Source organism: Myotis lucifugus, unplaced genomic scaffold, assembly GCF_000147115.1.
Source record: "Myotis lucifugus unplaced genomic scaffold, Myoluc2.0 scaffold_91, whole genome shotgun sequence".
Classification (NCBI taxonomy): Eukaryota; Metazoa; Chordata; class Mammalia; order Chiroptera; family Vespertilionidae; genus Myotis; species Myotis lucifugus.
Window position 1 is genome coordinate 4,316,452 of NW_005871139.1, and position 15,451 is coordinate 4,331,902.

At 43.3% G+C, this 15,451-nt stretch overlaps 1 protein-coding gene across 1 annotated transcript in view; it reads left to right on the forward strand.

Moving 5' to 3' along the window:
• DIP2B (disco interacting protein 2 homolog B) overlaps positions 1-15,451 on the forward strand; it is a 150,026-nt gene that overhangs the window by 64,578 nt on the left and 69,997 nt on the right. The window contains exon 5 of the mRNA XM_014458244.2: positions 5,548-5,673. Coding sequence (XP_014313730.1) covers positions 5,601-5,673 — 73 coding nt within the window. The 5' untranslated portion in view covers positions 5,548-5,600. The remainder of the gene's footprint in view (positions 1-5,547; positions 5,674-15,451) is intronic.

Genomic DNA, 15,451 nt, shown 5'->3' on the forward strand with positions numbered 1-15,451 from the left:
CGACTGGTGCCAGTGAGAGCTTTATATGTATTCTCGCTTGTGCGAGTCAACTTAGCTTTATATATATAGCATAAACTTACTTAATTAGACCTGCTTTCTGATTTAGCTAAACTTTTTCCAACCCAGTGAAGCACCGCAACTTCTTTTTCAGGTAATTGTCAGCAACACAGCAGTAAATATCACACAAAGCAGATTATTATTGTGGATCACACAGGGAGAACAAAGGGTAAAATATTTCACTGCAGCAGTGTTTGACTATATTCTGTGCAGTAAGAAGACCTGAAGTCATTTTCAAGGTCCACCATTTCTTACTTCTTTTTAGTAGGGTCAAGTTTCTAAGCTTTCTACATCTTCGTTTTCTGGCTAATGAAAAGAAAATAGGATTCCACTGAGTCTCCTCTCTACCTACTCCAGGACTTCTATGAGGATCAAATGAGACGAGGCACAGGAAAACGCTTCACAGACATTTGGTTACAGTGTAAAGTGTTTGCACCTGGCTATAAAGCAAGCCATGTTCCTGGGCTGACGAAACTGCAAGGAGGCTAGTCATCACTAGGGAGAGGAAGCCAGGCGTTGCTACTTGATGCCATTCCCCAGATGAAGGGAAGGACACTTAGCATATTAGCCTTTTATATAGATAGATAGGATAGCAGTTTCAGAGCTACTTTTTGTATATTGTAGGACTGAGTGAACAAGTGAAATATATAGAGGATATTGTGAACCAGGTTTCTTACTGTTAGAGCAGTGGTTCTCAACCTATGGGTCACGACCCCTTTGGTGGTTGAACGACCCTTTCACAGGGGTCGCCTAAGACCATCCTGCATATCAGATATTTACATTATGATTCATAACAGTAGCAACAGTTATGAAATAGCAGCGAAAATAATTTTATGGTTGGGTCACAACATGAGGAACTGTATTTAAAGGGCCAGAAGGTTGAGAACCACTGTGTTAGAGAATGGAGTTACAAATGGGATGGAGGAAGATTAGAATGAATTCTGTGGTGTTAAATTGGAATTGGAGGTATTAATATGAACTCATGGTTTTTAATATAGATGAAACAGATGTAGATATATGTGTGAATATTTATGTTTATATTTATACTAGAGGCCCGGTGCACAAAAATTTGTGCACTTGGGGGGGAAGGGGGGGTCCCTCAGCCCGGCCTGTGCCCTCTCACAGTCTGGGACCTCTCGGGAGATAACGACCTGCTGGCTTAGGCCTGCTCCCAGGTGGCAGAGGGCAGGCCCAATCCCTAGGTGCAGCCCCTGGTCGGACTCAGAGCAGGGCCGATTGGGGAGTTGGGGCGCCGCCCCCTGTCATGCACAGAGCAGGGCGGATCAGGAGGTTACGATGCCACCCTCAGTCACGCTCAGGGTAGGGCCGATTGGGGGGTTGGGGCACCGCCCCCTGTCACACTCAAGGCAGGGTCGATGGGGAGGTTGCGGTGCCACCCCCGTCACGCACAGGGCAGGGCCAATCAGGGGGTTGGGGCACTGCCCCCTGTCACGCACAGAGCAGGGTCGATCAGGGGGTTGGGGAGCTCCCCCCTGTCACGCACAGAGCAGGGCCCATCAGGGGGTTGGGGAGCTCCCTCCTGTCACGCACAGAGCAGGGCCCATCAGGGGGTTGAGGAGCTCCCCCCTGTCACTCACAGAGTAGGGCCGATAGGGGAGTTGGGGCACCACCCCCTGTCACACACAGAGCAGGGCGGATCAGGGGGTTGGGGCCGCCACTGTCACACTCAGGGCAGGGCCGATTGGGAGGTTATGGCTCTACCCCCTCACACACAGAGCAGGGCCCGTGGGGGGGGGGGGGGGTTGGTGTGCCGCACCCTGTCACACACAGAGCAGGGCTGATCAGGGGGTTGGGGCGCTGCACCCTGTCACACACAGAGCCGCAGGGCGATCAAGGGGTTGGGGAGCTCCCCCCTATCAGGCACAGAGCAGGGCTGATCAGGGGGTTGGGGCGCCTTCCCCTGTCACGAACAGAGCAGGGCGGATAGGGAGGTTGTGGCTCCGCCCCCTGTCACACACAGAGCCGCAGGGCGATCAGGTGGTGTGGGTGCTGCCCCCTGTCACACTACTCCAGGGGCCAGGAGGCCTCGCGGCTCCGCTGATCCCGGTGCTGGGAGGCATATTACCCTTTTACTATATAGAATAGAGGCCTGGTGCACGGGTGGGGGCCGGCTGGTTTGCCCTGAAGGGTGTCCTGGATCAGGGTGGGGGTCCCGCTTGGGTGCCTGGCCAGCCTGGGTGAGGGGCTGATGGCTGTTTGCAGCTGGTCACACCCCCTTCAGGGTGGGGGTCCCCACTGGGGTGCCTGGCCAGTCTGGGTAAGGGGCTGAGGGCCGTTTTCAGGCTGGCAGGTGACTGAAGCTCCCAACCGCTCCTTTTTTTCTTTTTTTTTTATTCTGGGCCAGCTTTAGCTCTGAGGCTTGGGTCCAGCTCTGAGGCCTCAGCTGCTGAAAGCAGGTGTCTGGTTTGTTTGGGTTCTATAATCGAAACACTGTTTCAACTCCAGCTCTGAGATCCCGGCTGGCTGAAAGCAGGTTTCTGGGGTTTTGTTTAGCTTCTATATTTGTAACAATGTTTCAAACTGCAAGCTCAGAGGCCGGCAGCGGCAGGCGGGGAACGTTGGCTTCCTCCGTCACTGAAGCAAGCAAGCCTCCTGTTGGCTTCAAGCTGCCTGGCTGCCGGCCACCATCTTGGTTGGCAGTTAATTTGCATATCGCCCTGATTAGCCAATGGGAAGGGTAGCGGAGGTATGGCTAATTACCATGTTTCTCTTTTATTAGATAGGGTTACTTTATTTTTGGAAGGGCTTAGAAGAAAGATACCCCAATAGCACAGAGCACTTCCAATAGTAAGATCTTGGTTCTAAGTACCATTCTCCACTAAGAAGAGCCAAGGCTCCTTGGAGAAGTGTGTAATTTTAGTGCTGGAGCAGGGAACGGACCATATGAGCCTGAAGCATCTTGTACCAGAAAATAAAGAATTGTTCAAAATGGTAGGGATATGTCAAAAGGACATAAGAGTTGGTTTGAAGGGGCTCCTGTTGGGCAAATCTGGGATAATATTAGCACAGCATCAAAATAAGTAGCAATAGTAACAGAATAGTCATGGAATAAAATGAGAGTCAATAGGTCCATATTGATATACAGTCATGCACTGCTTAAACGGCAGGGATATGTTCTGAGAAACATTGTTAGGCAATTTTATCATCGTACGAACATCAGAGTACAGTTACACAAACCTAGATGGTATAGCCTACTGCACACCTAGGCTATATGTTATATCCTATCGCTCCTAGGCTTCAAGCCTGAACAGCATGTTTACTGTACAAAAAAACATGAGATTAAATGAAAGCACAAGAGAAAACAATACAATCAAGATACACAGTAAACACAAAATGTTTGAGACTGTGCCTGGGTAACACAGCATATTATTTTACAACAAACTTTTTTTTATAAGAAAGAGTACAATCGCCGAGGCCGGTTTGGCTCAGTGGATAGAGCGTCGGCCTGCGGACTGAAGGGTCCCAGGTTCGATTCCGGTCAGGGGCATGTATGTGCCTGGGTTGCGGGCACATCCCCAGTGGGGGATGTGCAGGAGGCAGCTGATCGATGTTTCTCTCTCATCAATGTTTCTAACTCTCTGTCTCTCTCCCTTCCTCTCTGTGAAAAATCAATAAAATATATTTTAAAAAAAAGAAAGAGTACAATCTAAAATAACAATATACTAAATACATATTAATAATAACATAGTTATTTGTTACCATTATCCGATATTATGTATTATACATGATTGTATGTGCTATGCTTTTATTCATTTGGTAGGGCAGTAGGTTTGTTTACACCAGCATTACCACAAACATGTGAGTAATGTGCTGCGCTACAATTCTAGGCAACAGGAATTTTTCATCTCCATTATAATATTTCTTAGAATACCAGCTAGTAAATACAGAAGGGATGATGGAGTTATAAAACCACCATTTTATAATCATTATAGAAATAATTGATTCATCCAAGAATCATCAGTGGATGCTAAAACTAGTGGGTGAAAGTTTAATGAAGTATATAACACTTATATAGTCTCAAAAGTATTCACCCACAAATGAATTAAAGGGAAGAATAGTGACTTTACAGTGAATTAACTTAGCAGACACCATCTTAATCAAGTGACCAAAGTTACTATCACCAGTAGTAAGGCAGATGCATCCTAACATCATGTTTCAAGAAGACACCTTACTTCTGTGGTCTTCCTGCCAAAGTACACAGTCTGAATAATTACGAAGAAGTATTAACAAAAACAAAATTAAGGAACATTCTGCAATATAACTAATCTATACAAAAATGTCAAGGTAATGAGAGACAAAGGTTGAGAAACTATTCCCGGTTATAAAGAGACATGACAACTAAATGTGTGATTCTGTATTCGGTCCCAGATCAGGGAAAAAGGCAAAAAAACTATAGAGGACATTATTGGGACAATTGGCTAACTTGGAATATAGGTTGTGGTTTAGATAATAGTTTGTATAAATTTTTAATTTCTGGATTTTAATCAATATACTGTAGCTATGTAAGAGAAAAATCCTGTATACCTCAGCAATTGTTGGACTTAATCTTAAGGAAATAGGATTGAACATGTGTGATAAAGTGAAAATACTAACTTATTCTTGCAGTGAATAGTTGCTATGAATAGTAGCAAAAATTGGAAATAAGGTTGCTTAAACAAATTATGGCACATCATACAGTGAAATACCATGCAGCCCTTAAAATTATTGTAGTTCTATATTTACCCAGAAAGATGTTTCTAGTTAAATTAGTGAGACTTTTTGTTGTTGTTGTTGTTGAATGAAACAGGACAACTCAGGCTACCTTAAATATCTAGGGTAGATCATAGAAACAAAGGAACAAATGAGAAATCTCTAGAAAGGGAGAGAGAGCTCTGGGGAGCTCAACCTTGAACTTCAAGGACTTTTCTCCTTTCGAAGGCAGTGTCATTGAAGTGACTCAACTCTAGGACCTGCAGTTTCTTGATGCAGAGTTTACCCCATGCCCCAAAGGAGCTGCTTGTTCCAGCCTTATAAGGGGTGCATTTATATATTACAGACAGGCCTTTAAGGATGGTTTGCATGGGGATTGGGCCCATTGCTCGAGGAGAACTAGGGAGTCACTTCATTTGTTACCTACCTCAGTAGGATTGTGTAAGAGGAAAAAAAAAAGCAGAATCCAAAATACTGTGTACAGTATGGTCTGATTTTGTAGAAATGTAAAGTGAGTTTGGGAGTAGGAGTAGAGAATCAAGAGTTCTGTCTAGTTATGTTAATTTTAAGATTCCAATTAGACATTCAAGTGGAGAGCTGAATTCTTTTGTGGCCAAAGTGACGAACAAGTAACATCAGCCCTTATATTTTAACACAAATGATAAATAAAAATCACCTAAACATCCCCTTTTCTACCGTTGAGGCAGTGATAGGTCAGCCCACAGAAGTAAAATACTTTAAGAGCCAGGAGCTGATAAATGCAAATGTTTACTCTTTCAGATATTCACACAGAAGCCGTTCAGGCCGCACTGGCAAAGCATAAAGAACAGAAAATGGCTTTGCCCATGCCAACCAAAAGGCGGTCCACGTTTGTCCAGTCTCCTGCGGATGCCTGCACGCCTCCTGGTAAGTTTGTCAGAATCTTTCCCTCTGACAGTTGCTACTTTGATGTTCCTGAAATAAGTTCTAGTCTTTCTTTCTGAGGTAGGAGCCAGAACTCTCTCCTCCTCATCAGAGGTGTATGAGAGGACACACTGCTGGGGGCTTGTTTTGGTTGTTGCATTGTAAACAGCACACAAAAAGAGGCCTTAAGAGTAAAGCTATTAAAAAAATTTTTTTTCTCCTTCGGAATTTCTGGCATATTATTGCTGTACCCCCAAAATCATGTCATAAATATATACAGGCTAAAACTTAATCTAACACAGCTCTGCTGTGGTTAAATAGCTATTTTCATGGACATTCAAAATATGACCAATAGTCCTGTATTTCTTTAACAAATTTATACTCCTGATTCAGGTACTTTGTCTCCGTTACAGTCATAGGAGTAAGTAGACTTGGGGCAACATGTGTGTCTTTAAAGATGATGGGAGAGCAGTCAGGTAAAGTTGTAATAGGTCTGAAAACGTGTGTGTGTGTGAGTGTGAGTGTGTGGGTGTGTGTGAGAGAGAGAATATATTGTGTATACATTTACATATTTTTAAGAAACACTTTCTATAATAGGGTCATGAGATCAGTGGGAAACAGTGTCTTCATCCCGTTCCTATTTCCCAGACAACTCTTACTCCCCCTAAAGTAAATGTAAGAGTTACTCTTACTCCCTCTAAAGTAAATGTAAGAGTTACTCTTACTCCCCCTAAAGTAAATGTAAGAGTTACTCTTACTCCCCCTAAAGTAAATGTAAGAGTTACTCTTACTCCCCCTAAAGTAAATTGGAGGCGCAGCTGGAACGACTTGAAGTTTTCTTGTCTGTTCAGAATCTTTAAGTTTTTAAAAACTTAAGAAACGCCCTAACCGGTTTGGCTCAGTGGATAGAGCGTCGGCCTGCGGACTGAAGGGTCCCAGGTTCGATTCCGGTCAAGGGCATGTGCCTTGGTTGCTGGCACATCCCCAGTAGGGGGTGTGCAGGAGGCAGCTGGTCGATGTTTCTCTCTCATCGATGTTTCTGACTCTCTATCCCTCTCCCTTCCCCTCTCTAAAAAATCAATAAAATATATTTAAATAAATAAATAAATAAATAAATAAAAACTTAAAAAACTTTTTTTAGATGTCCCCACCAAAATCTCTGTATAGGCCTCTGAGGCTACAGATGGTAAATCTATTTTATTTTTATCCTTTTCTTTATTATTATTTTATATTTTTATTAATTTCGGAGAGGGAGGGAGAGATAGAAACATAAGTGATGAGAGAGAATCATTGACTGGCTGCCTCCTGCATCGAGGTGGCAACCTGGGCATATGCCCTGACGAGGAATCAAACTGTGATCTCCTGGTTCATAGGTCAGCACTCAACCACTGAGCCACACTGGCCAGCCAGTAAATCTATTTTAGAACCTCAATGTAGTTAGTGTCTGTGTCCCTGAAATCTTTAGGTAAAAGATTTCCCAGTGTTGTTTTGATCTAAACTACTTACTGTGTCTCTTGGGGAGATTCCCAGGAAGGTTACTTTGTTGTGGTTGATTTTGATTCACACCTGTCAAGTTGAGCTGCTCACACTTGATCCTAATCTCTGGTCCATGTTCATATTAATAAGTTTTCTCCTAGGTTTTGGCTAACTTCTCAGAGCATTTGGGTATGCTGTGGGCTCATTAATTGTGTGTGCTTTTTTTTTCTTTACATCTGTGGTGTCAATATGTTTGAAAGAGAAATAGCTTTGTGGCTTCAAGTGTTTCTCAAAACGAAATTCAGGATACCTCTAGCCGAGCATCACAATAAGACATTTTGTGTCTATAGTGGTGCATACTTCCAACCCACTCCTTCAAAATCTTGGATGGTTTCCCTCCCGCATTCATACGGCAGTTGGGTTCTCAGGCACAAAGGGGGCTCTCAGTTGTGGCTGTTCCTTGTTGGCAGATTGTGCTACAGCGCAGCTGAGGGTTCAGTTGTAGTAAATGGCAAAGGGTAGAGAGCAATGTGGACTCAGTTCTTAGAAACAATCCTCTCCAGAACTGTATTAAAGAAATGCAGTTTCAGGGTAAATAGTCTGCTCTCATGGCCCTGGGTTAAATGTGAGAGTGCAGCAAAGGATCTTGCGAATGCTTAAAAGAAATGGAAACCTTTTTTATCCCCTTTTACAAAAGTCACTGCCTGAGGGGAATTTACCAACCCGGGAAACAAATCTCGGCTGTTTGTGGCTGAATGAGACCATAGTCCTTTGGAATTCGTGTATTTCTAAACCCGAATGTTCCACTCCGTCTACAGCCTTAAGGATGTGCTTTACGTTCTTGATCACCTTACATGTTTTTGTTTTTAAAGTTCCTGCACCTGGAACTTAGTTGATCCTATGTACTCAAGTAATCTATAGCAGGTAATCATTACAACACAGTATCATATGCTGCACTAAACATTCATAAAATGTTACTTCATGCTTTTTAACATTAAAAAGAATAGTACCCTATACATTTTTCCATGAAAAAATTACATGGAGTTTATTCCTGCCTAATGAATCAGTCCTAATGGGAACAAAAGCATATTTCAGGAAACAGTGTCCATTCACCTTACATGTTTTAATAATTGCATGATTGTAAAGATTCAGTCCTCTCTCCTAAGACCTTTAAAAGGTTTCCTATTCATTTATCTCCTCTTCTGGGGATCGCTGAAAATAACATATACAAATCTTTATGTGCTCTTAGGGACATTGTTACAGGAACCCCAATGTTTCTCCTTGAGTCCACCTGCCTGCAAGCATTGGCCCCCAAAAATGCATGAGCAGGAGCTTTCAGTACAGAAAGAAAAATAGTTTGTTGTTGTTGTTTTTATTGATGTCAGAGAGGGAGAGAGAGAGAAATATCAATGATGAGAGAGAATCATTGATCAGCTGATGTCAGAGAGGAAGGGAGAGGGAGAAAGAGAGAGAGAAACATCAGTGATGAGAGAGAATCATTGATCGGCTGCCTCCTGCACGCCCCACACTGGGGATCGAGCCTGCAACCCTGGGCATGTGCCCTGACCGGGAATCAAACCGTGACCTCCTGGTTCATAGGTCGACGCTCAACCACTGAGCCAAGCTGGGCAGGCGAAATAAAAATAGTTTAATATTGAATTGACCAGTCCAAATCTGGAGAGCTAATTCTAAAGATCTGATAGCATGTAGTTTACAGATTATATCGGGCAAAATCACAAAACACCATGGATTTAGGGGTTGGGGAACTGATTGGTCAGAGGTGAGGTAAGGGTAATGAATCATTTCTTCAGGTCTTGAGGACAGTTCCAAGGTTTCGGTCTCATGGGAAAGTAACCAGGGGCCTTTCTATATTAAGGCTCAGGAACTAAAACATAACTTGGGTCAAGATGTTATCATTAGCCTAGCAGAGGTCCAGACCATGTGACCATGGTCCAGCTACTGTCTCCTGATACCTTGAGTGGTGGTGAGGTTGCTGATTAGAGGGAAAGGCTAGGTCTGAGAGAGAGAGAGAGAGAGAGAGAGAGAGAGAGAGAGAGAGAGAGAGAGAGAGAATATGAATTTCCAGAGCTAGAATTTAAAACTAAATGTAATGAAAATCATAAGGACCCTTGGTTTCAACATCAATGTTTTCAAATAGAAGATGAATTCTCCCCTCCATAGTGATTTCTCCCAGTTCCCACATGGAGCTAGATCTTGATGCTCTCAGTTTACAATTACGCACATGCCTAGCACAAATACTGTGAGGGAACGTGGGAAGACCTGTGTCATAAGGCGTCTGTTAGCACCTTTCAGTTTAGAGGATGGAATTTGCTGTTCCCAAGTTAGGGTTCAGAATCCATTCTCTCCAAGCTTCTGAGCCAGTTAGAGACTCAGCTGTCTCCTATTCCTGTTGCAGTTTAAAGCTCTATCACTGTCTTCCAGACTAACCCAGGGATGGCAGGTAGATTTTATCTTGCACATCTACTCTGGTATCCCTTGAAACAGTGGTAGTTAGAAGAATATCGAGTGTTCACTCAAGGATGGGGAGGAAGAAGAGAATTGACATTAAATATTGCTGGTTAAAGGCTATATTAAAAACACACAGGTTCTGGGCAGCTATAAAAAATGAACTTGCTTTGACTTTTTTCTAGAAAAGTTGTGCCACTCCTGAAGGGGAAAATTAATCTCAAATTTCATCGTATTTTAGTCGCATTTTTCTTTTTGCATTGAGAGGTCACACTACACATCACTCAGGTCAAGAATGTTTGAGCGGTCAGGGCCCTCACTCTGATGTGCTGTCCAGTGCGAACCTAGTTGTGGGATACCTGCTTGAGTGCATTAGCCAGTCAGCTTGTTTGAGGGGCCCCTCAGCACATAAAATTAGAATTACCGACTTGATGACAATTTAGAGCTAGGTGGGAGAGGGATTTAATAAAAAGGATTTAAGGAGAAAATATGGTAAATAGTTGGAATGGGAAATAATTTGCCTTTCATTTATAAATCATTCTCAAATAGTAAAGTGTCAGTCAACCTAAAATTTACTGATTGATATGTACACTGAATTCTATCTTGTGGACTGGAAAATTTAAATTCTCCAAGTTGGTAGCACCCCATGGTTCTTTCAGTGCCTGTGTCCTTTTAGACTGCTTGAATTACTGCCATCCAGTTCCCTTTATGTGCTGAAATCATTTACCAATGTCATGAGACAATTACCTCAGCTCTTTCTTTGTGGAGGTTCTTTGTGTAAAACTATTACTCATTCATACGAATAAACACAATATAAAAACCGCAGTATATGTTTTTCCCCTCTAAGCTTTTTCTGCACCCAGGTGGACTTACCCTACACTGCACTGAGGGTACCAGGATGGTCAAATAAATCACAACATGACCCCAAAACACAGTAAGCTATTTCAACTGGCTTGGGTAGAAACTAAGCTTCAATTTAGAGGTCTAGTCTCACATAGGGCCCTGCTTGAAAGTGACTGTAGCAGTGATTCAGACAAGGAGAATTTTACCGCTATGCTTCTCTGACGGGTGGACAGACTGGAATATTGTTATACTTTTAACATGCTTTAACAATGCTTTATGGAATTACAGTATGTTATGGTGCATAAAAGACTTCCATGTACTTGTGGCTGTCCTGCCCCTTCGCTCCTCATGAGAATCTATGAGGCAGGAAGGGCAGATTTCTTTAGAGACGAGGAAACAAGCAGGTTCAGTCACTTACCTCAGGTCAAACAGCAATTAAGCCTCAGACTTTGTTTTGATGTACTCCAGTGTGAACCTAGTTCTTGACTTTGTTTTTCACTCTACTAATGCCTCATGCTTGGGAAATCTTTCTTTACTTAATAGATATTCATGTGTGCATGGTACTGGGATGGGGATTATTCTAAACAAATTGAATAACTATTGCCTTCTGAGAACATATAGCCCAAAATACACATCAGTCAGTTAATTTGAACTTAAAAGAGATAACCTGTCAGAATTACCAACTTGGGAAGCTTTTTTCTAAATATTTTAATTTTGTTCAAAACCACATGATAAACAGAGCAGGCAAATCAGACCTCTATAAATATGCTCTAATAAATTTGGATCATTTTAATAGCATACTTTCATTATTCGTAAGGGTTACCAGCAACAGTTCACAATTACTTGGGAAGCTAGTAAAACTCAATATTCTTTAACCCAAAGCACAATAAAAACCCACTCTAACAGATGGAATTCATTGATTTCAATAGCTAATTGTAAAATTTAAGGTTTGCCAATAAAAGTAATTTCATAGTTACCATTTATTGTGTACCCTTTGTATACTAGTGAAAGGGCTAAAGTACTTAACTTTTTTTTTTCATTTTCAGTTCTCTTGATGATCCTCTATCCCATTTTACAGATGAGAAAACAGGTTTAGAGGTTCTATAAATTGCCTAACTTCTGTTTCTAGCTGTGTAATCAATTAGATAACCTGAAAACTCCTAGAAATTGGGGGAAGAAAACATACCTTTAGAAGTGCTAGATAAAATAAAACCAGCTTCTTTTTAAATAACATACAGGAGCAAGAGAGAGAAAGATCACCGAAAATCAGAAGGGTGAGATGGGGCACACTTGGCTCCCCTGGGGAGAGGGGAGGCAGTAAAGTAGGGATCTAAGTTTTAGTTACCATAAGGGGTAGAAAAGATAAAACCTTGGACCTATATAAGGTTGGAGGCTTATATCTCCACCAGAAGAATGAGTTTGAAAAAGCTAAACTGCCAGCAAAAGAAGATGTTGTCATGAAAGCTTGACTTGTACCTGGCCTTGGGATGATAGAGGCAGGCGCCTTCCCTAAGTACTTGTGGTCAGTGGGTACAGGATTTAAGTTTCACCGTTGTATCTGCTGAGAACTAACGTAAAGGCTGGTCATAACCCTCTGGAACACACGCCACCTCGGCCTAGGAGCTTGGGATTCCCACAGCTACAGACCCACTGACTGTGAGCAAACCATCCCAAAATAGAAACACTCACCGTGAGAGAGAATTCATAGAACAACAAACAGAAGAATTAAGACCCCTAAGAACAGAGCACACCCACGCCTCCCCCACCCACTTCTTCCCCCACAGGCATGCATCCCCTAAACCAGGGGTCCTCAAACTTTTTAAACAAGGGGCCAGTTCACTGTCCCTCAGACCGTTGGAGGGCCGGACTATAGTTTAAAAAAAAACTATGAACAAATTCCTGTGCACACTGCACATATCTTATTTTGAAGTAAAAAAATAAAATGGGAACAAATACAATATTTGTATTTGCATGTGGCCTGCGGGCCGTAGTTTGAGGACTAACTCTAAGGGACCTCATAAGGTTTTGTAATCAGGTCAGCAATGAGTGGTAGCAGTTCATCCCAGGCAAACCCCTGAACCTGTCCCCAAGGGCCCCTTTTCTCTGACTCCTTAGTGAGCCAAAGCAGCCCAGCCTAGGCTCATTGTTCCAGCTCTTCCTTGTTTCACTGTCCTCAGCTGTAATAAACGTCCTCTAAAATTCACCCCCACTCATGTTGTGAACTTTTTCCTGCACGAAGTCAAGAACCTACACACTATGGCTGGCCCTCCTCAGGGCCAGTTGTAACAGTTAGTCATTGCCGGTCCTGGCATCCCCATCCATCAGGTTTTGCTGCTTTTCTGGGCCTGGAGCTGAAATAAAACTAAGGCCTAGATATTATCTCTAAGGAGGAAAGGTCAGGGGGTCTCCACCACATGATTAGGGGAGGAAAGGCCACCCTGCAGGCCAGGGCTGTGCCAGTTTTGCCCGTTGCTAAGCACCTGGGGCTTTCTGCCCTGGTGATCTTCTGTCTCTGGCTGTAAATTGCTAGGTCAGTTTGTTCAGCTATCTGTCTCAGGATCCCCATTCCACTTGCCAAGGAATTTTCCTGGTTTCTTCTATCCTGCCTCAGGGAGAGGCCATATGGAGGTGAACCAAAGCACCCCAGCCTGCAGCCAGCACCAAGGCCCCAGATAGGGGAGGCCGTGCTGTGTACTCCAGCAGCCACTCAGCACCCTAGCAACTTAGCACAGGAAACAGATGAGCCATACCCACCGGAGCAAAACTGAGCAATAAATGACTGAAAACGGTTTTTAAGCCTCTGAGTTGGGGGGTAGTTTGTATACACAGCAAAGACAACTTTAAGAGACACAAAGCACAAAGTGATTAGATTATGCTAATTACTGGTATTGTTGAGTTCTAAAAGCCCATGGCCTCCACCTCCACTTCCCCTGAGCCCAGATGTGAGGCTCCTTCTACTCCAGCAGGTCTGGGACCAAAAAAAAAAAAAAAAGACCCCTAAGAACAGCTCTTAGTGGCAGAGCTGAGACTGAAGTCCAGATCAGTCAGACTTTTAAAGCCCATTCTCAACCACTTGGCATATTGCCTCTCCTTCTACCATATTGTCAGTAAATATTCTGGTAATTTTGGAGCTCTAACAATTGCATGTTTTGATCTAACTTTCAAATAGGCAGTAAGTGGGGTGGGGGGGAAATCTTTCTCTCACCCACTATTATTTGTAATATTGATTAGTTTTATAAACTTTTTTTCATAGATGTGGAGAAATATCTAGAAAAATGACCCTGGAGTAATTATTTATAGTGAGTGCACCTTCTCTCAGAAGTATCCCAGTTTGGATTTTAATGGTCAGGCACCTCATGGACCTCTTGCTAATTAATTAGGCTCTTGGTAGTGATTTTCAGTCCCAGCCAGCTCTCTGTGCACAGAGACAGATTATTGTGGGATGTGAAAATCCCTTGGGTAGTTCTGAAAGTCTCCCTAACACTTGTGTGGTGAATCAGCATGCACCCACTTTGGGTTTGGTGCTCGATTAAGTTGCTCAGGATTGTTGCCCATGGTAGTTTCAGATTGGCCTGCTTCCAGAACTAACCTTTTCATCTTCTCTTCCGTATATATTTTTACTCCTAGACTGTCTCCTCTTGGGTTTCTAAAAATGTTTCCCTAAACTTTAAACTTTTTCCTTGCCTACAGAGAAACTTTCTTTGCCTCAGGTTGTGTAGACTGACTTCCAGATTGCCATTCTCTCACCAAGGTGTCAGTTTTACCACAATTTTTAAAATTAGTTTTTATAGCTTTACTGAATTATAATAGACGTAAACGGCACATAGTTAAAGTATCTTTCTGACCCAGAAACACATGAAGTCATCACCACGATTAAGATAAACAAGCCCCCCAAGTTTCCTCATGATCCCTTTGTAATCCCCTCTCCCCATCCTTGTGAGGTAACCGCTGATCTGTGTTCTATCACTACATTAGTCTGCATTTTCTAGAATTTTATATAAAGAGAATCATACAGTTGTACTTCTTTATGAGGATTTGGGGGAAAGGTTTGACTTCTTTTACTCTGTGTAATTATTTTGAGATTCATTCACTTTGTGTGTATCAGTACTGTAGTTTATTCCTTTTTGCTGTTGATTAGTATCCCATCATATACATACACCACAATTTATTCATTCAGTTGTTGATGGATATTTGGGTTGTTTCCTTTTTTAAACAATTTTTTTATTGATTTCAGAGAAGGGATAGGGAGAGAGAGAGAGAGAAACATCAATGATGAGAGAAAATCATTGATTGACTGCTGCCTGCACACCCCACACAGGGCATTGAATCCACAACCTGGGGACATTTCCTGACTAGGAATCAAACTGTGACCTCCTGGTTCACAGGTCAATGCTCAACCACTGAGCCATGCCAGATGGACTGTTTCCTATTTTTAGTTATCTACACTAATAAAAGACAAACATGCAAATTGACCGTACCTTCGCTGCACCTTAAGCCACACCCACCAGCCAATCAGAGCGACTATATGCAAATTAACCCAACCAAGATGGCGGCCGGCAGCCACGGAGCTGGAGCAAGCAGGAGGCTTGGTTGCCCCAATGATGGAGGAAGCCAAGCTTCCCGCCTGCCGCGGCCCGGCTCTGAGCTCCACTCAAAGCAACAAAGTTTCAATTATAGAAGGTAAATAAACCCCAGAATAAAAAAAGAAAAGAAAAAAAGGAGAGGCTGGGAGCTTCTGTCATGGGGGGGGGGGGGGGTTGGCCAGCCTGAAAATGGCCCTCAGCCCCTCACCCAGACTGGCCAGGGACCCCAGTGGGGACCCCCCACCCTAAAGGGGGGCTGGCCCGGCTGAAAACAGCCATTAGCCCCTCACCCAGGGTGGGCAAAACTCCATGGGGTGAGGGTCCCCACTGGGGGGGGGGGGGTTTAACAGGCTGCGAAAAAAAATTAACCCCTTACCCCAGTGGGCAGGGCCCCCAGTGGGGGCCCCCCCCCC